Source organism: Urocitellus parryii, chromosome 1 (assembly GCF_045843805.1).
Source record: "Urocitellus parryii isolate mUroPar1 chromosome 1, mUroPar1.hap1, whole genome shotgun sequence".
NCBI lineage: Eukaryota > Metazoa > Chordata > Mammalia > Rodentia > Sciuridae > Urocitellus > Urocitellus parryii.
Genome location: NC_135531.1, coordinates 90,620,689 through 90,646,432, shown reverse-complemented (window position 1 = coordinate 90,646,432; position 25,744 = coordinate 90,620,689). Strand labels below are relative to the sequence as shown.

The following is a 25,744-nucleotide window of genomic DNA, read 5'->3' as shown; positions in this document are numbered from 1 at the left end:
TAAGATGGATAAGAACACTGAGGAAAAACACCCTCCACAATCTCGGTTGACAAATCAATTTATCAAATCAGCATCTTCTTTATTTTCTGAACAGATATATAATTGGATAGAAATATTTAAATATTTATGCCCAATTAATAAAGTGAATACTTTGTGCAGTTACAACTAAGCCAGAGCTGAAACCAGTTATGAACAGTCAGGCACATCTGCACAAGTGAGCAGGATCTCTTACCCTTCTAGTTTTGTTTCTAAAAGCACTGACTAAAGTATCTAATAGTCCATTCATAACCCTTTGCAAATTAGCTTGCTTTTACTATTTTATAATATCAGTGCTAAAGTATGGAAGCTTGACTAAAACTTCATTAATTTAGGATTTTTTAAGGGCCTATAAAATTGAGAAGGTTATTAAGAAGGTCTATATATACAACTTAGCAAATAAATTCATAAATTCACAAAATGGGTTAATCTTTACCAGGTTTTAATTTTCCACTTTCAGTCTATTTTACTCAAATTAAGAAATCCTGCAATGTAAGGGAAGCATATCATATCACAAGCTCCATGGCCAAAATCCGGCTTATAATAAGAGGACCAGTGGGCTTGCAGAACTACCTAATAGAATCCTATCCATGATGCTACTGGTAATATTGAATTTAATAACATAATTTGATCTATTAAGAAATGTATGCTATGGAGATTAGATTTTGGCACCCATATTTAAAATAGCAAATTTTAAAAGGGGCAGAGTTTATCTGACAGTTCTTTTATAAATTCACTGAAAAACACTTGATCAGTTAAATGCTTATTTCCACCCCCCCCACACTCCCCATAGTATTGGGGATTGAACCCAGGAATGCTCTACCACGAAACTACATCCCTAGTCCCTTCTACTTTTCATTTTAAGACAAGGTCTCATTGTTTCCCACGCTGTCCTCAAATCTGTAAGTCTCCTGAGTAACTGGGATTATAGGTGTGTACGTACCACTATGCCTGTCAGACTGTTTGGTTTTTAAAGATTATATTTCAACTAATTTGGAAAAGACAGTAAAACATAATTAATATTTTATTTAACACTATTCCATTTTAGTTTTCATGTTAATTTGCATTCTTTCTTCAAACAGAAAAAAGAAATGTGTGCAGTTTGGTCATCAGCCATGACTCAATAATGAAATAAATGTATAACTGCATAATCATGCAAACAAAATCAATATATATAACTGCATAATCATGCTAACATTCAATAAATCTTGAAATACCTGATTTTTAGCTAGGTGAAGGATTCTACAGACTTTCACTAGTAGTAATACTTGATTCCCATTATATTCTGTCCTAGAAAATTTCTGAAAATTGAAATTTTCTGATTTATCTTCTTTGATACCACTTATTTTAATAAAATGAGAGGTTCAGGAAGCTGAATATATTATAAATATATAAAACATTATTTAGCATTTCAAAAGCAATAAAAACAATTTAAATCCCAAATTAAATAGAAAATGTGACCAATGGGGTTTACTTTCCCTCTCAGTGGAATTTAAAAATGGAAAACTTGATGTTATTCAGTAAACATACACACACTAGTAAAGAGTCGCTACTTGTACACTGTTTCACATACCTGGGTATCCTTTTTGTGTATTCCAAAATTATTCATAACCATCTCTGTGACATTTTAAAAATAACATGAATCTGTTTGTATGCAATCTAGGTTGGACAACATCCAAAGTCACTGCACTTTAGAGTGTTACATGGTTCATAGAAAAAAGGTGACCATTCTTGTTTAGAAATGAAACTTTAAAATGCTTAATAGTGGATTAGTCAAATGCATATTATTTGATACTACAGAGTGTAATTCACCAAATTAAATTTAGAAAGACTTTTAAAAATTAAACTGATTAACAATTTTTTTCTGTTACTTATTTGTTGAAATGTAAAATAAAACACAAGGACAAATTTCCTTTAAGGTTTGTATATTTTTCTTCAGTATTCATCCAAACAAGTTTAAATAAAAAGGGATAAGCATATCTTACATTTTTCTTTAAATGTATTGTTTGGAGAATGAAACTTTTTTAAAACTGAAAGATAAAAATTGATGTAATTAATTAATGATGACTATATGATAGGCAAGAGGCACAAATTCCCAGGTAAATTTTAATTTTGCTTAAGATAAGTCATTCAGAAATGAAAGTTATGAGGTTCCTTTTGAGTACACAATTTGTAAATATGGAAGGAATAATAGTTGTCATGATTATTTCTTAAAAGTTGCCCTAAAAATAGCCTGACAATTCACAAAACTAGCCAAGTAAACCAAATTTTATAAACATATGATGAATTTTAAGTTGCTGGCACTGAAACACTGGGTTTGGATGTGGACAAGTGTGCTATGTTTGATTAAAATCTTCTGGGTACCTTGGCTTTGATGTTTTACTGATATTAAAGCAGAAAGTGTATTTTATGCAATAAGCTGACCTATGAGTAGAAAATTTTGTAGGGATGAAGGAAATTCCAAGTTCTATATGTGTACAGAAATGGCTTTATATATTATATACAGCCACTAAAATAGTTACATAGGGAAAATATGATTTAAAACCCTTTAACTCCTGCTTACAGATAGTCTTATTCAATGATGACATAATTTATTTGTTTAAAGGTACAACCTTCTGATATTATACACTGTATTAGGACAATATATCAATATCAATCTAGAAGGAAAAATCAACCTGTAACAAATATTAAGGTCAGATAGGATAGATCCGACTCAATAAAATTTCACTTTACATATTTGAAGATAAATTTTTGCTTTTGCCCAGTATCATTTTTGCTTCAGCATGAGTGTTAAACCAGCTAAAATTTCATTCTTACAAGTGTCATTTTTATTAAGTTTTCAAGTTTCAATAGTTTTGATCCAAAATATATACCTATGCCTTAAAACAAAACAAAACAAACAAATACAAAACACAAAAGTGTCAATATAATCAACATGGGCTTTTTCTACCAGTTTCATTTTCCAGTCCATTTTCCCCCCAGTATCTCACTTTTATCCTTCATAATTTCATAGCAAATTATCCAGATTGGGTCTTTTATACTAACCAGTGATAGAACCTAAATCTCAAATGCTATTTTGAAGAAGTGTTGAGTAAATAATTTTGGTAATCTGTAAGACAGCTGCATGCAGTGTGTACTGTATTATAACAGCACCAAACCCTTTATAAAAGCCAAGCATTCCTTCCTCCTGCTTTATGGTATTGATACAGTCTCTCATTCCCTCATACTGTGTATTAATTGGAAGTACTTCGTAGCCAAGGTCTGTATTGTCAATTATCGTGCGTGTTCCTTGAATGTGAAGGCGGTGTAAAACTGTTTCCAATGGGTAAAGTATAATGTCAGAGCAAAGACTGGCAGCAAAATTAGCAATAAGTTCTGGAAAATAAGCATCCAACATACTCTGCACAGGGCTAGTGCTCTCAGCTAAGTGGTTATTGTAAGTCTTTCTCTTTAGAATTAGCAGGACAAACTTCTGAATGATCGAGCTGATGATGTAATGAAGAACTCCATGCAGCACCGTAGGGAAGACCAGGGAAAGAAGTGGAAGGAGTCGTTTGCTATGAGGCACTCCCAAACCTATCACTCTTCCAATTCCTTCTTTTACACATTCCAAAATCCCAGTGTTATCTCGAATTATCTCACTCTGAAATAAAAATGATGAAATAAGTTAAAACTTAATATTTGCTTATTTTCCTACAAAAAAGGGATGCTTCCTAGGTTCCTTTTAAATTAATATACTGACTAAAAAAGGAAGGAATCAATGGTCTGCAGACTTTAAATGTTATCTGGGCATTAGATTCTTTTTTCAAACGAAATCTCACAGCAATGAAGTTGGGAACTATTCACTGGGGAAGGGAGACTGGGGGAGATAGATGCACACATCTGGTTGCTTCAATCTCAAACGGCTCCTCAGCACTCACTCAGAAGCAACAACTACTACTTATCTGCTTATGGAGGCAATATAGGGCTCAGGAGTCCTTAAACATGGGATTAAATCCTACCTTCATTACTTACTGGTTATAAGCATTGTCCAGATACTTAACTACTCCTAGGTGTTAGTTTACCAAAGTACAAATCAGTACTACCTACCTTTTATGCAGAGTTGTCATAAATGAAAGACCTGGTACCAAGTAAGCACTCAATAAATATTAGTCTTAACTAAAATTTGGGAAATAAGATAAGCTTGTGATATAAATTATAGAGTTATAAAGAAGCAGAAAAGAAACAGCTAAAAGGATAACTTGTTTGCAGCAATGACTATAGAACTGTACAAGATGAAGTTAAAAGGCAGACAAGGGCTATATAATGCTTTATAGACTACTATATAGATTTGAGCTTCTAGTAAGATGGGAGATAACTGCTTAGTTTTAAGCAGAACATAAATATAATTTAGGTTTTAAAATAATACTGTCGAAGGAAGAACAGTTTAAAAGTTATTATAACCATCCAGCAAAGAAATGAGGGTGGATTGGATTAGGAGGTAACAATGGAAGTAGGGCAGTTCAATTGTGGTTTTAAAATTATACGCAACAGGGGCTGGGATTGTGGCTCAGCAGCAAAGCACTGGCCTTGCATTTATGAGATACTGGGTTTGATCCTCAGCACCATATGAAAATAAATAAAATAAAGGTATTGTGTCCATCTACAACTAAACAAAAAGGTTTTTTTTTTTTAACTACAGGCAACAGGAAATATTGGTTGTATTTGGTATATGAAAGATTAGAGTCAAAGATTACCAAGGCTCTTGGCCAGAGGTACTGGAGGAATAGCATTATCTTTTACTGAACTGAACTGAGAAATGCTGCTGGTAGAAACTTGGGGGAGGAAAACAAGAATTCAGAAATGTTATGCATCAAAATGGAAAAAGGTTTACAAGAAAAAGGTCCAAGTTGAACATACAGATGTGGGAGTCCTTGGTAAATAGATGATATTTAAATCCATGAGAATAAAATTAGCTCACCTAATCTACTAGTCTATTGTTATCCCATTCCTAACCTTGGCTCCCTTCACACTCGAGTATATATTTTTTAAAATATATTTTTAGATGTTGATGAACCTTTATTTTATTCATTTATTTATATGCAGTGCTGAAAATCAACCCAGTGTCTAGCACTTGCTAGGCAAGTGCTCTACCATTGAGCCACAACCGCAGGCCTTATTTTTAAGACAACAGCAAAAGAGATCCTAATAAAGACTTGTTGGATCACATCACTGTTCTGCTCAAACCTACCATTTCTCTTTAAGTAAATGCCAAATTATTACAATGAACTACAATGTCCTGTATGATCATATCCCCTCTAACCACTCAAGACATAATTCCTGCTCTCCCTGCTTGTTTAGATAGCAGCAATCATACTGGCCTCCTTTCTACTCCTCAAATGCATTCAAGTCCACTTGAATGTCTTTGCACTTGCTTTTCCTCTGTTCAGAATGTTTTGCAAAACATCTATGTTTTTCTCAGCCTTAGACATTTACTCAAATTTAATCTTCTCAGTGACACGTTCACTGACCTTAGAAACTATTAAAAGTCAACCTACCCAGTACACATTCTATCTGCTAAACTTGCTTTATTTTTGCTTTAACACTTAGCCCCATCCACTATAGTTTATATGCATATTATTTATGTCTGTCTTCCCAACAAGCATATAAGTGCTATAAGAGCAGATTATTTATGTCTTATTTTATTTGCTATTGTCTCCTAGAGTCTACTATAGAATCTAATAGGGGCTGGCACTCAATAAATATTGGATGAAATTTTTTTTAATATTTATTTTTTAGTTTTCGGCGGTCACAACATCTTTGTTTGTATGTAGTGCTGAGGATCGAATCCGGGCTGCACGCATGCCAGGCGAGCACGCTACTGCTGAGCCACAACCCCAGTCCCTTGGATGAATTTTTTAAAAAAAGTTTAGCACTTAAGACGAAAAGGTAAAGTCAATAAAAATCCTAATTTAACACTATGCTGAGAAGTCCGAAATTGATCTTGGTGAGTTGAGTCAATATAGATCCTTAATTAGCAGAAGGATATAAGTATTGCAACTTTAAAACACTAATCTTTCATATGAACATAAAAGGACTTTTAAAATGCAGAGAACTAGAATAAGAATTCTTAATGAAGATATGGATAACAACTGCTTTCAGAAGACATGGATAACAACTGCTTTCAGTAGGTTCTCTTCAAGAGACTTATACATTTTTCAAGGAAAACAATGTTCCCAAAGGCAAAGAACCATTAAGTTTTAAGTTGGAAGAAAGAATGTACTGTAATAAGTTAGATATGTAGTAAAGGAGAGATGACAATGATGGTATATTGTGGGAAGAAAAGGGCAAATCTTAGCTACTTGTTGATATATTAAAGTAGAAAGGCATGACGACTGATTACTTATGCAGGATGAAAGAAACATATAAACAAAAACGTTTCCCTAAAACTCAAGTTTTGAGTTAGGGTGAAATTACAAAGTCCCATTGATAGAAAGGGAGAAGAGTTGAATGATAAGATTGTATTTATGAGTTGATTTTGAGATGCAGGTTAAAGTTAAAATGACTAACATGAATGAACAAGCTCTCTTAGGATAATGAGTGTAGGGTAAAAAACAAAAAAGCATCAAAGACAACTTGAAATAAGACTATAGAAACAATAGAAGATACTAAAAGAATGATTCTAGAAAAGCAGATAAAAGGAGTCAAAAGGGGAGCAACAAGTGGACATGGAGAAGAAATCACAAGGGGTAGAGGAGGATATGGGGTTAAAAAAACACAAGAAAAACTATCATATTGTGAGCTGGCCATTTAATTTTTAAAATTCAGTTATTAAAATATGATTCCACCTTTAATGGATGAGAAGATTAAGATTTAAAAAGGTAAAAAAATTTTCTAAAGTCACAGACCTAATTTAAGTAGAATAGTGTGATTCTAACATGAGTCTGTTCCAAGTTAAAACTTGTTTTCCCAAAATATATTTTATGGCTTAGTTGTTTTACTTAAATAATTAACTTCTGGCTATTGTGAGGATATCTTTATAAACTCTACAGATTTTCTCATTTATCTGAAAGGTTATGCCATTTATTCAATACAGTGCCAAATGCAAGAGGAAATGGAAATATGCTTGGGTTACAAGGTGTTTATTTCAGTTAGGTGGAGTTAGTTTTAACAAAAGCAAACATCAAACATTAACTACTTTGTCAGAAAAGAAACCAAGAGGAAAGGCTTATCCAGTAGGAGTTTTATGGAGAGGAGGCATTCATACATACTGAGGGAAAAAAATATGCTAGAGGGCCAGATGTTGGAAATAGAAGATAAGTGTTGAAAGAGTTGTATTTTATGTAAAAGTGAAGTTAAGACTAACTTCATCTTACCTAGTAGGGAAGGCATAGTGAAAGTGTATGACATTTAATTCAATGTACTCTAAGCGCCACCATGTGGTTGGAAATAGTAAAACAAGCAAGGAGAACAAAATGTTAGAAAATTACTTAAGCTTTGTAGTACCTATCACACCAACAGTATTAAATGTTTCTTAAAAGCCATATTTAAAAAGAAATGCTATTAGTAAACTACTTATGGAGACCACCTTATCACTGTTAAGGTTATTGTTCATTATTCTTATGCTCAGATAACATGCTGCCTTTTGATAAACTGTAACTATCTTGAGTTGTACATAGGGCTTAAAATTTACAGAATTTTTGTATTCAGAGCAAATTATGGGTTGAGTTTTTAAATGTATGAATAATTATCATAGCTAGCTGCCTATGGAAGGAATAAAAATAATTAAAACTAGAAGCAGACCTAAGTTTGTAATGGAAATACACTTAGGATTATGTGATACATGTGTGGTATCTGTGAATAAATAATTTTTAAAGGATACCATCTTAATTTTTTTTGCTAAACAATCATACACAATATATTTAGTATTCCCAAAATATTTAATAAAAATGACAATATGAGAATAGCTCACCTGTACAGTTTCAATTAAACTTGCTGAATAAAAAGGCATTGCCACCATATAAGTTAGGCTGTAGAAATTAAAACAAATTAATCAGTGTACTGAAACAAGACATTTATACTAAAATTTTAAATAACTACTTTAACATACCAGCTAATTTATATTTAAAGTTTTCAACTATTAATTCTTTTGGCCTAAAAATATTAACTTCAGAAACCTGTTACACGATGCTTTATTCAACAGAAATGAAAAAAAGGTATCAATAACAACAAGGACAGCCTGCAAAGAAAACATATTTTATTTTAAACCAATAAAATATAGGCTCATTTATGATTTAGTTTTTGGACCTTATAAATCTGATACTTAAAATTTAGGATGAGGGCTCCATTCCATGGCTTGCCTTTTCAGTGACAGTAAACAGTATACCTTTTTGTTATATCCTATTATCATTATCTATTATCTATCCCCAGATTTCCCATTCAGCAGAGCTAAGCTAGCCTTTGATGGTGAGTGAAGTCCCCTTTTAGTATTAAAAAGCAATATTGTACAGCTTTGCAAAGTTGTTACCTTTCACCAGTATTTAATCTTAAATATTATTACAACTTTGCAAGCCTGCAAAATATAGTTATCTAAAATCATATCAAAGTGGGACTTACCTAACCCTTATGGGCCAGGTCCTGGTAAGTAGTGGTTTTCAAGGTGAATGGAACAGCACTAAGTAATAATGTGCTGGAATGTCCCATAGAGGGAGCCAGCAAGCTGGGGAATTTCCAATTCACAATCTTCAAAAAAAATTAAAAAGTGAAGAGTAAAATTCTAATCTACAAAAATGATTACTGCTGTAAAATTACCAAGTGCCTTTAGGACTACATTTCAATGTCACTAAAGATTTTGAGTTTGCTCATCATCATCACTATACACATCAATTTTTATCTTCTGCTTAACAATAAAATACAGGTTGAATACCCCTTGTCAGAAGTGCTTAAGATCAGAAATGTTTCAGATTTTGAATATTTTTCAGATTTTGTGTATTTGCATATACATAAGAAATATCTCAAAGATGGGACCCACGTCTAAACACAAAATTAATTTATGTTTTATATACACCTTATAACCATATATGACTTTTTTTTTTTCAGACTTCAGATATTTTAATTAGGGATGCTCAACCTGTAATATTTTTCTTACAAATTTGGGTTAAACAAATTAAAGGTCTTTGCTAACTTCCTAGGAACAAGAGAAAAATTAGGCTGTGATTCTAGCCTGGCAAATTAGTAAGTACTATTTTATTAAAGATCACATGTACGTCAAGATTTTATTCCTAAACTCTATATTACTTATTCTTTGATTATCTACTCCCATAAAGATTTCAATTCTCCAATTTCCTTTGCCACATTTATTAAAAATATCTTTCAGCTCTAACACTATAAACACTAATGGAAATTTTCAAGAAAAATTCCATTTTCAATACTTACGATTTCAGTAGAAGGTGTTCACCTATTTGTTTGGGATTCCATTTATGTGAAATCTCCCTAAAAAGTAAAAATAAATTTAAATAAAACAAAAGCTATGTTTTTACAATATTTGATTTAGCCTAATTTTCAAAAGGCAATTAATTTCTAATTTTTTTTAATCTGTAAAAGAAATATATCCTAATAAGATTTTTCTTTCTGAAAAAGACTTAAAATAACTGTGATGGTTCAAAAATAGAAAACATGCAAAGCGTTTCTGATGTGCTGACAGAGGAGAAAAGGTATAACTGGCTACCAAAATGAACATATTGAGAAACTAAAGAAAAAATGAAAATAATAGGTTTTATAAAAGACGGAATATAAGAAATGGGAAGGGAAACAAGGAACAGAAAAAGGAAGGAAATAAATTTTAAAAAGAAATAAAAGTAACTAATGCAGGATGACACATGACATTCTGCACAGCACCTAATTTCTATTATTACAATGACATTAGTTTTGTGACTATTACTAGGTTCCACTATCTTTTTGCACACCTACTATGTTAGGTGCTACACAAAGTGCTCTGCATGAATCCTTTCTAATCCTCACTATTATCTCCATTGACTATATGAGGAAAAAGAATCAGAGAGGGTTTATAACTTAGCAACTGGTTAGTATGGAACTAGCTTCTAAACCCTAGTCTCTATGACATGATAAGTCTGTACTGTCTGCATCAACTTCCTCTCATCTCACTTCACATAGGAGGAATCCAGTGAGGTTAGCAGACACATGGTTCTATCTATTTTACTGATTAGAAAAATTAAAGACATGATCACAAGAGATTGGTCATATGTCAGATCTGGAACCGATACCTAGGACTATGGTGCTTCCTGCTATTCTGGATACCTTTGGAAACCAGAGGGGAGTAGGGAGAAAGAAAAGAAAGCTAAATTAGAATAGAACAGAAGGGGAAAATGGCTGAAAGTTCTATTAAAAGAAAGGTAAAAAAGGAGAGAAATCACAGAGAATAAGTGAGAAGGTAAATAAGATAACAGAAAAATAGAAAATTCAGATAGAGAAGATACAAAAGGGAAGAACAGAAAAATAGGTGAGGGGGAGAAGAAATGATAGAAAGAAGTATATAGATGAGACTTGCTGCTACAAGGAACTGGTATCATTCTACCATGACCATCAAGAATCTAGAAAAATGCCTTCTATTTGAAATGGATAAATAGAAAAAATTTATGGAGGGAAAGGAATCAACATATTAAAAAGACAAAGAGGGCTGGGGATGTGGCTCAAGCGGTAGCGCGCTCGCCTGGCATGCGTGCGGCCGGGGTTCGATCCTCAGCACCACATACAAACAAAGATGTTGTGTCCGCCGAAAACTAAAAAATAAGTATTAAAAAATTCTCTCTCTCTCTCTCTCTCTCTCTCTCTCTCTCTCTCTCTCTCTCCCACTCTCTCTTAAAAAAAAAAAGACAAAGAAAGTTAAAAAGGTAAGTGCTTACCTAAATTAAAAAGGTAAGCACTTACTAAAAAGGTAAGTGCTCTAAAAACAAACAGTACAATTACAGCATGAGTAGTATCACACTTTTTCACAATTTTCTGAGATTAGAATGTCTGCAGAGACTTTTAGACAACAAGATAACCAACACTAATTTCTAAAACCTCAGAGAAACCTCTGGGTCAAACACTGATCAAATCAATACTGCAATACTTATTTGCCCTGATAAACATAGGAAACATAGCTAAAAGAATATTCAATGATTTAGTTACAAAATATAAAACCTGGATTAGGCCTCCCAACTAACTGACAATTACTTTATTACTACAAAACAAAATATGCTCCTTGCTCTATAAACAATCTTGATGCTGTTATTACTGTTATGGACTCAAAGTATTACCACAGGTTATTTATTATAATGTTGATTTTAGGTATGAAACTCATAAACACCGTGTACAGATAGATCTGTGACTTTGTCTCTGTAAAGACTGGACTATTTCTTTTAAATACAATGTAATTATTACTGTTCTTAAGATTATTAAAGTAAATGAGAGGAACAGGATATTTAGGACTCAATATTAAAAGAAAAAAAAACTGAGACTCTTCCTTATATGTTTCCTATTAGTTTATAAAATGAATAAAACTTATTGATCTAGAAATTTAAATTAGCATATTTAAGTGTTTTAGGCAAAAGGGTAAACAAAAACTTTATGACCACATTACAGAGAAAAACAGATCTCTAGTACATACAAAGTCACTAAGCTTATAGTTCCTCAGTAGCATTACTTTTTAAAGACAATTATCTAGGATCATCAATTATCTCTTTATCTACTACCAGACCCTTCTCAATCCTCAGGGAACCTTCCCCTAGTTGGAATGAGAAGTTAGACTATGTGTTGTTCTATCCTAAAGGATCATTCATTTTATTTACATTAAGCCTTTTTAATTTCATTATTGCAAAACATGTATATGTTAACTTACTATTTTCACACAAAATCTGCCCTTGCAAATGGGCATCAAATTAAAATTTATCAGACTAGTTACTTTATCTCTCTCTCTCTCTCTCTCTCTCTCTCTCTCTATATATATATATATATATATATACATATATATATATATATGTATTGAGTACACATAGGAATGTATATATATATGTGTGTGTGTGTGTGTGTGTGTGTATATGTACTCAATACATAAAAGAGAATTCTAAAATAACTAGAATCTAGAATCTTAGTAGACTTAAATTTTTATATGGTTAAATACCTGTTCTCTTCAAAAGAAAACAAAGTGTTTCTTCAACCCAATCCAAACCCCTCGTCTTCCAATTATCCCTTTTCATCTCTTCACTTTCTAAATTTGTTATTTCATTGTCCTACCTAACTTCACACTCACCTTTAAAAACCACTCCAAATTAGTTTCTACCCTATTATCTTACAAAAGCAGTTCTTGTCAAGGTTCAATAACCTTCGAGGCACTAAAACTAATGATTGTTTTCAGGTCTGTACCTTAATCTGACATTTCAGAAGTGATGAGGTAAACATGTTCCTCTGTTATCCTTAAAGCACTCTTTGCCTGTCATCATTTGGTTTCTATCCCTTTTTCTCTTTAAAGGATATCTTTCTTAACACAGCCACCTATTACTGGAGTTCCTAAAGGGTTATGCCCTCTGTTTTTCTCACTCCATTTGTTGTACTAGGCACTCTCCCCAAGATTATAGCTTCAAAGGCTACCAAATTTATTTACCTTCAGTTACAACTTCACCACTGTATGCCAGCCTTATTAACACTGCCTACTGAAAATTCTACCTGGACCTAAAAATGAACTGAACTTGAGCAAAATTGTATTTATATTTTTCTTTCAGATTTTTACTCTTAGTGTTCCTACGTGAGAACCATTAATCAGAAAGGAATCAACTGAATTTAAGGAAGATTTCATATTTAAAAAGTGAATTCAGAGGAATTATTGGGAGTAAGCTGCAAGATGTTTATGTTTGCAACCACAAATGTGAGATGAATCAAAGTTAAGTTGGAGTTTGACTTGTGATTTGTGAGAAACTGACCTATACATGTAAACCTGGTTACAGAAACTCCCCACCTCATGTTAATTATAAGAGAAAAACATATGTAAATAAAATGAATGATCCTTTAGAACAGAACAACATATAGTCTAACTACTCATTCCAACTAGGGGAGGTTCCAACAGGATTGAGAGGGGTCTGGTAGTAGATAAAGAGATCACTGATGATCCTAGGTTAATTGTCTTAAAAAAAAAGTAATGCTACCGAGGAACTATAAACTTGGTGACTTTGTATATACTAGAGATCTGTTTTCTCTGTGATGTGACCATAAACAGTATTTAAAGAAAAAGAGACCCTAAAAACTAGTGAATTCCTACTGTCACATCTGTTCTAATAACCATGTATATTTAAGAAACCTTAGTCTAGGAGACTCATAGCTCATCCTTCTCATGTGGTAACTTCTATTAATTGCTCTAAGTTATTTGCTTTGCTGACTGTTTTTGTCACAACCCTGCTTTTCCCCAAGAAAGATCAAGCCCGTAAGGAGGAAGAGGAGAAATAAAAAATGTTTACATACTTCAGAAAATAGTTTCTCTCATGACATCCAGTTGGTTATGCAAACCAAAATTCTAGAAGATATCCTTAATATTGCCTTTTTTTTCATCAACCATTCTTTAACCATCAACAAGGTCCATCAATTTTACCTGAGTATCTTTCAAAACTGTCCACTTAATGTCCATCTCAAAAAATACCAACCTGGTCCTAGATAATATAATTCGTCACCCTGATTACTGTTATAGCATACTAAAATGTCTCCTTTTATTCACTTTGGTTCTTCTACAATCTTATAGTCTACAGCTCTGATGATTCTTTGAAAACATAAATCTGAAGTCACTGACCTTACTCTTTAGTAGTTTTATTTATATATGTATTTATTTATTTATTTAAAAAAACATTTATTTTTTAGTTGTAGTTGGACACAATACCTTTACTTATTTATTTGAGGATCAAACCCAGGGCCTCTCACGTGCTAGGCAAGCACTCTACTACTGAGCCAAAACCCCAGCCCAACTCTTCAGTATTCTTAAAGTCACTTACAAAGCCATGCATGTTCTGGCTCCCACCTACTTCTGCAGTGTTCTCTCACACCACTCTCTACCTTGCCCTTTAGCCTCCAGCCACATGAATCTTCTCTCAATTACCAGAATTCTCCATGCTTCTCACTGCCACAGCATTTTTAGACAAACTGGTCTGTCTCTCGTAGGAGAGAGTTCAGAGTTCTTCATAAGTGTAAAGCTGTTTCTAACCTATTCTCACAGACCCACACCCTCTTTCCTCCAGAGAACAAATTTCAATTTATAATAATGTATTTGATTAGTGTGACTATTTTACTTAATACATGTTCTTATACTGGATACTGAGTTCAGTAAAAGGTACCTTTGGTTTCTTTTCCTCATTGTCAATCTGATTTCTAGAACAGAACTTGGCACACAGTAGGCACTAAGAATTATTAGGTAAATAAATAAATGAATTAATAGTGGAATTTTCAACAAAATTTCTAGGTAGAACAATACATGAAAGGTAACTTTTCATGTCTTCTTTAGTAAGATTCAAAATGATGAAAATACATTCTCATACAACTGACAGGTCTATATATTTACTGACTAGGAAAAATGACAAAATTTTATAAAATTCTATGCTTCCCCATTTCCATTTCTCTTTTTCCTTCCCTTTAACCTGAAGTCAGTGTGACTTTTCACCTCAGCTTTAGAGAAGCAGCATTACTTGCCTAAGGTCTTAGAAGTAAAATGTGAGGCTGCCAGGACCTAAACCAATAGCTCTCTGACTGCAAGGGCTGATTTTCCTACTTTAGTAAGTTGAACTTCCTGTGTTTCATTAAATTTTTATAGAATTTTGTGTCTATGAGAGAACCTCAAGAATATTTGCCTACAAGAACTTACTTCTGAACTCATCTTGTGATATAAAAAGCAATTAAGGTGAACATGGTTAGTCAAAAGCAGACACTCAGTCTTTTAAGTATGAGACAAGAAAACCTTTAGGTGGCCAAATCTTTCTAACCTTTTTAATCTTTGTTTTGTCCCTAACCTTTTAGCAAAGCTGTATGAAAGAACTTCAAGATTATGATGTTCATTGAAAGTAATCACATTGGGAAAAAGCCTGATATCAGTTTCTATCATTTCCTTTCCTACAAAGATTAAATCCAAAATCTGTGATATACTAGTGGCTATGCATTAAATTGCCTTACATTCTTGACAATCCAAAAAATTTAACCTAAGGGCTAACTTTGGATTAATGAGCCTTTTGAAACCTTTAATGCCAAGGATGGACTGATGTAGCATTAGAGGTATTCTGTATGAGTATGCACCTAACAAATTTATGATTTCAAACATCACCTGTTGACATTCCTTTCATATATTCTTCATAAGATTCCCTGGTTACCCATTACTGAGAGTGTTCAACTGTACATTACTATTCTCATGCTTTTTTTTAACCATGACTCCAATGCTTATCTTTCTTTCACCAATAATCTCGGAACTGGTTTCATAAAGAGACCCCGCACATGTCCCTAATTTCTTTAATCCTCTATTATCTCTCATCACATACAACCACACACATGAGCATAATACACATATACACACACATAAATTGCTTGAGATTCTGTCTTTGGTCTACTTAATGTCATTTAGTCTACAATTTAGGTGACTTACACCCTAATTCACCTCAGGTAAACCACACCCATTCTAATGTTTCAAATGCTATTTTTATGCCACACACTTGAAGTTATGTCATCACTTCAAATTTTCTGTACAATTCGCATCCACAGGCAATCACCTATTAGATATGTTCCCCAGATGTTTTGAAAGAATCTCAAACTTTGTTTATTCAAAATTAAATTTCATATCTACTTTCCCACTCCAGTTTATTCTTAATGAATTTCCCATCTTAGTTAACACTGCCAATATAGACATCTCAATCACTGATGATTTACTCTCTCATACCTCCATTCTCAATCTAACATTAATTATCATCAATTAAACTTCAGAAATGTCCATTTAATTCATTGCTTTCTGTTTTGTCCCACAGTTCAGAACCACCTCAGTCTGGCACAAGTCTCTCTGTATTAGTCATTTTTTATACTATCACTTGAAAATAACTTTTATTGTAACACATATATTAAAAAATAAATTCTTAGATTCCCAATCACATAGAGAATAAAATATTACAAGGATATAATCACACTTTAATCTAGCACCACAGTTTCCTTTCTTAATATTCTACCGCAAACACACCCAATACTCCAAGCACAGGTCATTTTTCTACTGCCCAGCTATCTAACCTCTATAGCTCTGGGCATGTGGTCACCTTTTCTTGGAATTACCTCCTTTTCTGCCAAGTCAATTCTTATTCAAAATTCAAGATCTAAATAAGATTCCAGTTATTTTTTTGAAATCCTTGCCAGTAATTCCAAGTAAAATATCCCTTAGTCTCTGAAAGGGGTTTAATTATAGCATGAATCACACAATGTACTCCAATCCAACTAAACTTGCTATTTCGAGAACGGGAATTGCTTTCATATTCATATTGTCCCTTAGTTGGCAGTTAGTTGCTGATACACAGCAGAAAGAGCTGGAAGAGATGGGCATGGTGGTGCACACCTGTAATACCAGTGGCTATGGAGGTTGAGGCAGGAGGATATCGAGTTCAAAGCTAGCCTCAGCAATGGCGAGGTACTAAGTAACTCAGTGAGACCCTGTCTCTAAGTAAAATACAAAACAGGGCTGGGGTGTGGTTTAGTGGGCATATGCTTCTGAATTCAATCCCTAGTACCCACTCCCACCCCCCAAAAAAGAAAGAGCTGGGAGATATATCTTAAGAGATATTAAAACAAGAACTTTTTTTTAATGACAAACTAATGAAAAAAGATATGATTAATAATACAATTTTATTGTCTGATTCTCAGTTACTTCACATAAGTTTTCAGCTCAAAGTACTTTCAGAAGTTTTATACTTAATTAAAATTTAATATGAAACAAATATTGAGAAAATGCCAAAAAAAAGGTACCTTGGCAAAGGTGTAAATTCACTAATTATGCCTTCTGCTCCAAGTGTGACTCCCTGTACAATAAACGTACTTCCCATTCCTTTCCATAGGGCTCTTGGTCCCTAAAATGAACAAAATTTATTGTTATTTCTGTTAATGCTTAAATACGAAACACAAAAGGTATTTAACAAACTTGATACTAAACTTTTACTGATATTTTCTAGATAGGTATTATTCTACTAGAAATATTAGAGAACTATAACTAATTTAATTTCCATCATTCAAACATAATTTCAAACATTATTTTAATGTTTACATGGTCTATGTTTAGGCCAAGATGAACACTCCAATTAATTAAATACTCAATTATGATCAATTAATTGATTACATATCTCTAATATCCATATATTCAAGTCCCTACTAGTCCTACCAATTGGATGACTCATAGGTAACTCAAAATATATAAAACTACAAACTGGATTGTATCCATTCATACCACACTTTCTGTGCTGTATTTCTCCTCTCCCTTAGATGGTAGCTTCATCATCTTAGTGTTCAATAATTATCCAGATAACACTCTTCTCACTATTTTATCTAATAAGCCAAGTTCTGTAAATTCTACTCTTACAAATTCATGCATGCTCTTTTCTCCACCCTTAAACCATTACTTAAATGAATGACTATAACAATTTTCACTGTTTCTAGTCTTGCCCCTTTTAAAATGCCATCAGTTATATTCCTTTCTTCATATTTATATAAATGTTGTTATAGACACAGCAAAATTAAAAAGATAGCAGGAGAAAATTTTGTTTCTTTTTCATCCTAGTACCTGAGCAGCAGTTTATTACCTATCTACCAGATATTATTTATACATATTCAACTATATCTCTATGTGTATGTATGAATACAGAAATGTTTTCATTTTGCCCATTTTAAAAATTTTATTTATTCTAATTTGTGATATATGATAGCAGAATGCAATTCAATTCATATTACACATATAGAACACAATTTTTCATGTCCCTGGTTGTACACAAAGTAGAATCATACCATTCATGTCTTCATAAATGTACTTAGGGTAATGATGCCCATCTCATTCCACCATCTGTCCTACTTGCATGCACCCTCACCTCCCTTTGCCCTATCTAAAGCTTGTTCATTTTTAATAGGTAGAACTACCTTGAACCCAAAAAAATAACCCAGAGATCATTCTGTATCAGTACAAAGCTACTTTCTTATTTTTAAAGGCTAGATGGTGATTCACCAGATAAACATAATTATTTTACTGGTAACCTATTAATGGCTATTGAATAATTTCCAACCTTACCATATGCAAAGGCAAAATGACATCCTTACACATACATTTTCTATACATATCCATATACACTTATGTGAATAAAGTTTCTAGAAATTAAATTATTAAGACAAAGAACATGAACATTTTAAATTTTGATGGATACTGCCAAAAACCCAAGTTTGCTCAAAATACTTTGGTTACTAATAAAAAATCTTCAATGATATTCCTACAGATTTTAAGATCAAGTAAATCATCTCGGGCCTTCTATGATCTGGATCCTATCTACTTCCATATGCACTTTTTCATCTTACTCTGATCTCTGTTCCAAACTCATGTTGTATTGCATTAAATTCATTCCCAAATATTATAACCTCTCCTTGGCACATCTACTTATAAAATCTTTTCTCTATCCTCTGCATTCAGAAGTAGACTTATTGACAATAAGTTCAAAACTTTGAGACCCTTTCTCCAAAGTTTTTCTAAGCCATCTCCCCTGTGTTTAATCCCACTTCTGATAAGGCACCTCTCTTTTATGTTCTGATATCATCTTACATCTCCAATACATCTATTTGTATCTAATAGATGTATTAGAGGCACTGTTGGTTGGTTGTACTGGGGATTGAACCAGAGATGTTCTATCTCAGTCCTTTTTTTTTTTTTAAATTAAACTTTATTTATTTGTTTTTATGTGGTGCTGAGATGGAACCCAGGGCCTCACCCATGCTAGGCAAGCACTTTATCACTGAGCTATCACCCCAGCCTTTATTTTTAGGCAAAATCTTAGTAAGTTGCTGAGGCTGGCCTCAAACTTGTGATCCTCCTGCCTGAGTCTCCCAAGTAACTAGGATTACAGGTACATGCCACCATGCTTGGCTTTAATATTGCATCTTACTGTGTCATAATCTTCTGTTTGTGTTTTTGTCTCCATGACTAAATTATAATTCTCTTGATGGCAGAGACCTTAACTTATCTGCTACTACGAAGTATTTCTGCTGAATTAACTGAAATTTTGAAGATTCAAAAAGACAACATTACTAAGCTATATCAGTTTTACTCTAATAAGAGTTACTTTCATTAACATATTAAAAATTATTCTTACATTAATGATTACCAAATACAAATAACTCTTATATACAGTTTTAATAGTATCCATACACTAATTCTCACCTGAGTTTTATTGAAGCTGTACATAATGTTGATGATTGTAAATGGTGTGAGATGATAATGCCGAGCATGGTAATTAACCTGTAAAAAAGATACTACTATTTTTTCTGTTATCATGTTGTTAAGAAATAACAAGGCCATGAAAAATACAGAGTTGCAGCATAAACATAAGTTAAATTCTAAGTTACCATAAATTACACAAAAACAAAATGACTTTTGAACAAACTTTAACCTACAATAAGAACAATATCTATGATTATATAAATATAATATGAAGATAAATGCATAATATACATAGTAAGGTGAACTATATAATGGGGTTCTTGTTTGGCACTTGTTTCCTTACTCACTAGAACTATATACAAGCATTTTTCAAACTATAGAATTGAATTTGATGGATAAACTATGAAATCAGATAAAGGGGTCAAAACAACATATACTGGGATCACAATGTAATACCATCATAATGTAAAATACATATGTCAGAAATATACTGTCCTAGGGTACATACTGTCAATGCTATTTAAATAGTTATTTCTTTATATACACTTTTCAGCGCTAAGCATAAACATTAATTTTGTAATGATTTATATTGTTTTGAATTATACCAGCAAACAAATATGGGGATAACTATTGTAGCAAGTTATATGATCCCAGCATCTGCCATGGTGTGAGCCACTGGTCCTTGAGGGCTCCATTACCCTATCAGAGGATCAACTAGTTCAAAAATTTAATGATTTGCCTTTTCCACTGCATTAATATTTTATTTTCATTAATGGTGCAAAAGCTTTGGTGGATAAAACTGCAAGCTCTTGAGCATGAATCAAGGAAGAAGCATCAAATTATATTTTTGTACTTGTTGGATTCTTCACCCCACATACTCAAAAGTAAGCAAAAAGCAATCTAGACTTAAGAATATTCTAGATGAAACATTAAAAAAATAAGATTAATCTTATGAAATCTTCACTCTTGAGTATACATCTTTCCAATTAATACACTATATTATAAAACAAGTAAGATAGTTGTTATGAGGGAAAGCACTTATCTGATAGAACTGCAAGCTGAGCTAGCCACTTTTTTTCATGGAAAAGCATTTTTACTTGAAAACCTCATTGACAGACTATAGTTATTCATACCTGGCACAAATATGTTCTTAAAAATGAATAAAATAAGCTCGTTGATTTAAAAAGTCCAAATGACAGTATTTGTTGTCAATAAATTTAGGTTTTCAAGTGCAAATCAGATTTTTAGGAAACCTGTATCTACAAACAAAAGCATATAGTAAGTGAAGATTTTCTGATAAGTAGTACTTTTAAAGATGACTTTTTCTTTTGTATAATCAAAGGTTCTAATATTTACAAGGCATATAAAAAACTGATTCAATATTTTTCAAATAAACAATGTTTGATGATATGAAATAATGCATAGTAAAAATAACCAATCAAGATGCAGTATATATTAGTGGATTTTTTTTTAATGTAGCAAAGTATATAAAATTTATGTGGTTTCAGATTTCACAATGCAAAAACCTTTAAGAAACTACCTCTTGATGAGTTTTGATTTAATTTCAAACAAACGTCCAGGATTATCTGTACAGGATATAAAATACCACTCTGTTTTTAATGATATGTGTGCACAATATTGGACCTTCTTATTACTTTTAAAACAGACCATTGCAACTGACTGACTGTGGAACAAGATGAAAATCACCTAACTCCTATTATGCCTGACATTAAAGACATTTTCAGAAACATAATTACTTTTCATAAATACAGCATTTATGATAGTATTTATTAAATTTATTTTTTGATGAATTAAGAACAGTAAAATTTTCCCAGATTTAATTTCTGAAATGGTAAATACTGACAAATACAACCCACATAAACCAAAGTTCTTTAGGATTCTTAATAATTTTTTAAGATTTAAAAAAAGAGGTTTTGAGAAAAATATTTTGAGAACTGCTATTTTACAAATTTTGGAACATTTTACACAGAATAATAATTACATGATTTCATGTCATTTATCTGAATTCTGCACTTTGTATCAGGATTAGAATTGTCTCAGTAGTAGGTCATGGAAATCACATTTACCTGACATTGGCGGCGTAGAACAATGCAAGGATGGGCCAGTACATTTTCTGTAAAGAGACTACATAAAAGTAATTTATGCATATGTGTATACATATTTTTAGACATGTATACACATATGTGAAATTATTCTTGCCTTCAGGATCATACATTATTTATGTTCTTGATTCTTGAAATTAAAGCATTTTAGAAATATCTAGATATATTTGCAAATGATTCTATCAATAACAAAATTCAATATAATGAATGAAAACCAAATCTGCAAAGTGCTAAATAAGGGATACAGTACATAATATTAATATCTTTAGTATGAAGATGAAAATAGATCTCTGTATGTTTGACATGGAAAATGCCATACTGTTTAATTTCAATTTCTTTCAGAAAATATCTTATGAACAGTTCTTTTGGCAGAGCCATCTGTTCTTCATGAATCTCATTCTAAGATTTTGATTTTAACGTACTCGGCATTTAATTTATAATATTTTAATGACCATTTTAATTGGTATTTTATGTATCAAATATTTCTTCTGAAAATATTCCCTGCAAAATAATTAAGTGGGCTTAAGCTTTGACATATACATACATGCACACAAACATAATTTTATGTGGAATTAACACTATTTTATATGTACTAAACTTTAAGTAGAAAGAATAAGGCTGGAAAAGAATGAAAAACACAGATTTTACTTATACTGACATTAATAGCCTTAGGTTCAATTATACAATAAGGTATTTTTTCTTGGTTAAAATGTTTTTAATAATGAAAGTCATTCTGGCAAGAAATGTAAGCCTAATGCAAATCCAGTATTTATGAAACTGGTATTCACTATGAGACTGATAATTTTCTTAAATAAAATGATGATTAGAAATAAAATGTAAAGCTGATCCCCAAATGGTGATTGTAGATAAAACCTAGGTTCTATGCCACTAAATACCTTGGTAGCATTCAAATGTTTAGAGAAAAAGTTCAATGCACAAATATTTTTTTTTGATAGGGTGGGAGTTAAGTTTACATTTGATTCTATTCTTTTTATAGATCCATGAAAATTGTTAAAATATTCATTAGAAAATTATTTTGTACTTAGAAACTGAACGAATAGCTTCTATACTTACTGGGAAAAAACCAAGCTATAGATTTTAAATAAAATTTTTTTCTGCAAAATATTACTGAAGATTTAATCTTCTACTCTAAAGAGAAACTATAAAGGAGAAATACTAATCACTTAATATTATAAATTAAAAACTTATAAAATATTACCTTGCAAGTCCAATACCAAATCCAGCGAATCTATTCAACTGTTCTAAAATAAAAAGAATAAGATTACTCATAACCAATATTGAGATTTACTATAAAAACAAATATATTTTCCTGTATTAACAGGTTATTCATTTATTCAAACTCAAACTCTGATAGGAGTCAGGGAGGTAAATTGAGTAAGTGAAGAACTGCTAGAGCTTGTGGCAAGTTGTAAGGCGTGACCTCTTAAAGGTACAATTATTTTTTAGCTCCACATGATGTTGCCACATGCAACTGAGAGTCTAGAGTTTCTGAGTTGTGATTTTTTTTCAAAAAGACAGTTTCAATTTTAGAAAAATCTTCCAAATCGTGAGTATTTACCCTGGCAACTATTTGAAAAAGTTTAAAACATTGTTTGGGACAAGTCAAACTGTATGCAGATAGAACCTATGGACTACCAGTTTTAACTTCTGACTTCAATCAATTAAAATATCATTCTATGGATGGTCCTCATACACAAACAACTTGACTTCTCAAGATGTAAAAACTAGTTATTCGCTGTTACTGATCTAGAGTACTTTGTTAGACCATTTCTTTTCAAGCAAAGCATCTCAAAATTATCAATTTGAAAGAGTATTTTGGTCACCAAAATGGATAAATACAGCTATCTTCTCCTGTAACCTAAAATTTTAGTTTGAGAGTAGCTGTTTAATTCATTCTTTGTGATAGGTTAGTAACTGTACATATGTGCTATTTCTAATGGCATTTCTGTAATGTTACTCCAGAAGTTCACAGCTGGAAACATTACTATGTATATGTCAAAAAAGAAAAAAAATTTTTCTTTTACCTAAAGAACACAAAATTTATAAAGGTAAACTATCACAAACCCAGAGGACCTGACATTTAATATCAGCTATAATACAATACTTAAAAACAGTAATTATCCCCTCCCAGACTCTGCTCTTTCAAATGAAGCAATGCTGACCCTATTCCCTTAAGTGAGAAGGACAAACAACCCCATTCTTGGGGAAAATGCATCACCTTGAAAGTTAGTCAAAAACACTTCTTTTGCCATGTTAAGGATGGTTTCCTCATTTCAGCTTCTACCCTTTTATGGTACATAACGTATCCTCTATATTTCCTTTAAGAGAAAATGCCACTCACATTTTCTGGAAGGGGTTAGGAAGGTATAAACCTGCTGATAACTGTGTAAGTTTTTCAGGTGGCTATCCTTCTCATAAAAATTACACTTACCTTCCAGTAACAGCTGCAAAATAAACCCCTGCTTTTGATAACAAGCTTCTCCTCATTTTAGCCATCAAGACATAACTTAGGAAAAGATAAAACAAACTTTACTACCCAAAAAGATAACTGTAACAATTATATATAGATTTTGAATTACTTAATTTATAACTTACAAAAGCTTTGCAGTATTTTTGTGGAACCAGCAGGACACATTGGAAAGAAAATTAGGTAGGAGTCAAAAAGTAAATTTTATGTCACTGATCTTTCATCACATCTTCAGTAGCTTATTAAACAATCATTCAAGTTTTTTTCCAGTTAAAACAAATAAAATAGTCAAGGAAATTAGTATAAGGCTAATGTGCAGAATATTTTTAATATGTGAGAATATAATTAATCTATTACCCTAATAATTCCAGGTGAATGGAATGAAATATATTTACATTTTACGAATAAAATGGGTGTTGAAAATATCTGGATCATGCAGTGTTGCAGTCAAAAATACCTCTCACTTTACTTCCTGCAAAGAATAAACGTCTTTTGACTCCAAAGTTTTATCATGTAATTGTATCAATGTTTCTAACTCTTAAGTGGATTTTTTACACCAAGAAAGCAGGAAAAAGGAAAATTACAGGAAGGAAAATTTCTAGATTAGAGATCTGAAAAACAAATAGATCTCCCATGATGAAAAGGGTAAAGGAAGAAAATGGATACTGTATTAACTACTATGTGTTCCATATCCTGCTAGACCTTATGCAAGTCATCTCAAAACTTGTAAAACACCCTATCAGGTATTCTACAAGTCTTAGAGATGAGAAAAACTAAGTCTTCCAGTTATTAAAAAAGAAGTCCAGTTTATGAGTGGCAGAGCTAGCCTTAACCCTAATTTGACAATTGTGAAAAGCTTCTCTTTCTGGAACACAAAGCTACAATTAAAGCCATTAATTAAATCGAGAAAAAAAATAATAAAAGCTGCCAAAGTGAATTAAGTAACAACAAATAACCAAATTCCTTTCTTCCTTGATTCAGATCATTGGCACAACCCCTAAAATTTCCTACTATGCACCCTATAGCTAAGGCAGATGTCTTTTTTGGAGGTGATCCGGGAGAAAACGAATGCGTTAAGAGGGAGGAGGCTCACTTCAAGAACAGAGGACGAAAAGAGGGCAGAGGGTGTGGGGCGCGATAGGCCAAGAAGGCGCGGGGGCGGGAGCCTCTGCACAGTTTCCGGGGTCTGCGGGCTTCTCGCACCGCTCAGCCAACCCATCCACCCGCCCCGGCCTCCGGCGCGACGCCCCTCACCAGTGCTTTGCCCCTGCACGCTGGTACTGCAGCCGCCGGGAAAGGGTTCCTCCGCGGGGCCCTCGTGCGGGGTGGAGGCGGAGGGCACGCCATAGGGCGGGCTTTTCTCTCCCCAGTGCAGGTTGCGGCTGCCGGGGATGTCTGGGGGAGTAGTCACCCAGTGGCCTAGGTCCGACCCGGAGGTGAAGGACCTGGCAGGGAAAGCGCCACCAAATCCCTGCTCGTCCCGGCCACCACCCCGGTAGCCCAGGCCATCGAATCCGTCCGGGCGCCGCGGATGCATTGCAGCAGGGGCTGAGCGAGCCCACCCGGAGCCCACCACCACCACCGGGGCAAAGGCGACCTAGGGCCGCACAATTCCCCTTCCCCGGCAGCCGCTGCGTCTGGGGGAATTCTGACAAC

General features: G+C 33.0%; 1 protein-coding gene across 1 annotated transcript; it reads right to left on the bottom strand.

Annotated features, from left to right (window-relative positions):
* Positions 1-1,944: 1,944 nt before the first annotated feature.
* Positions 1,945-25,744, bottom strand: Slc25a46 (solute carrier family 25 member 46). The gene is made up of 8 exons (XM_026391309.2): positions 25,343-25,744; positions 22,820-22,862; positions 21,565-21,622; positions 19,478-19,555; positions 17,035-17,135; positions 9,451-9,507; positions 7,988-8,045; positions 1,945-3,679 (listed from the first exon to the last, which is right to left on the bottom strand). Exons 1-8 carry the CDS (start codon positions 25,623-25,625, stop codon positions 3,101-3,103), a joined length of 1,257 nt encoding a protein of 418 aa, XP_026247094.1. The 5' UTR covers positions 25,626-25,744; the 3' UTR covers positions 1,945-3,100.

Coding starts and splice junctions, on each gene's coding strand:
- Slc25a46 (XM_026391309.2), bottom strand. CDS start 25,625: ATGCATCCGCGGCGCCCGGACGGATTCGATGGCCTGGGCTACCGGGGT. Junction 22,863..25,342: donor CGTGCAGGGGCAAAGCACTG/GTGAGGGGCGTC, acceptor TTTTTATTTTAG/AACAGTTGAATAGATTCGCT. Junction 19,556..21,564: donor TTCTACGCCGCCAATGTCAG/GTAAATGTGATT, acceptor TCTTTTTTACAG/GTTAATTACCATGCTCGGCA.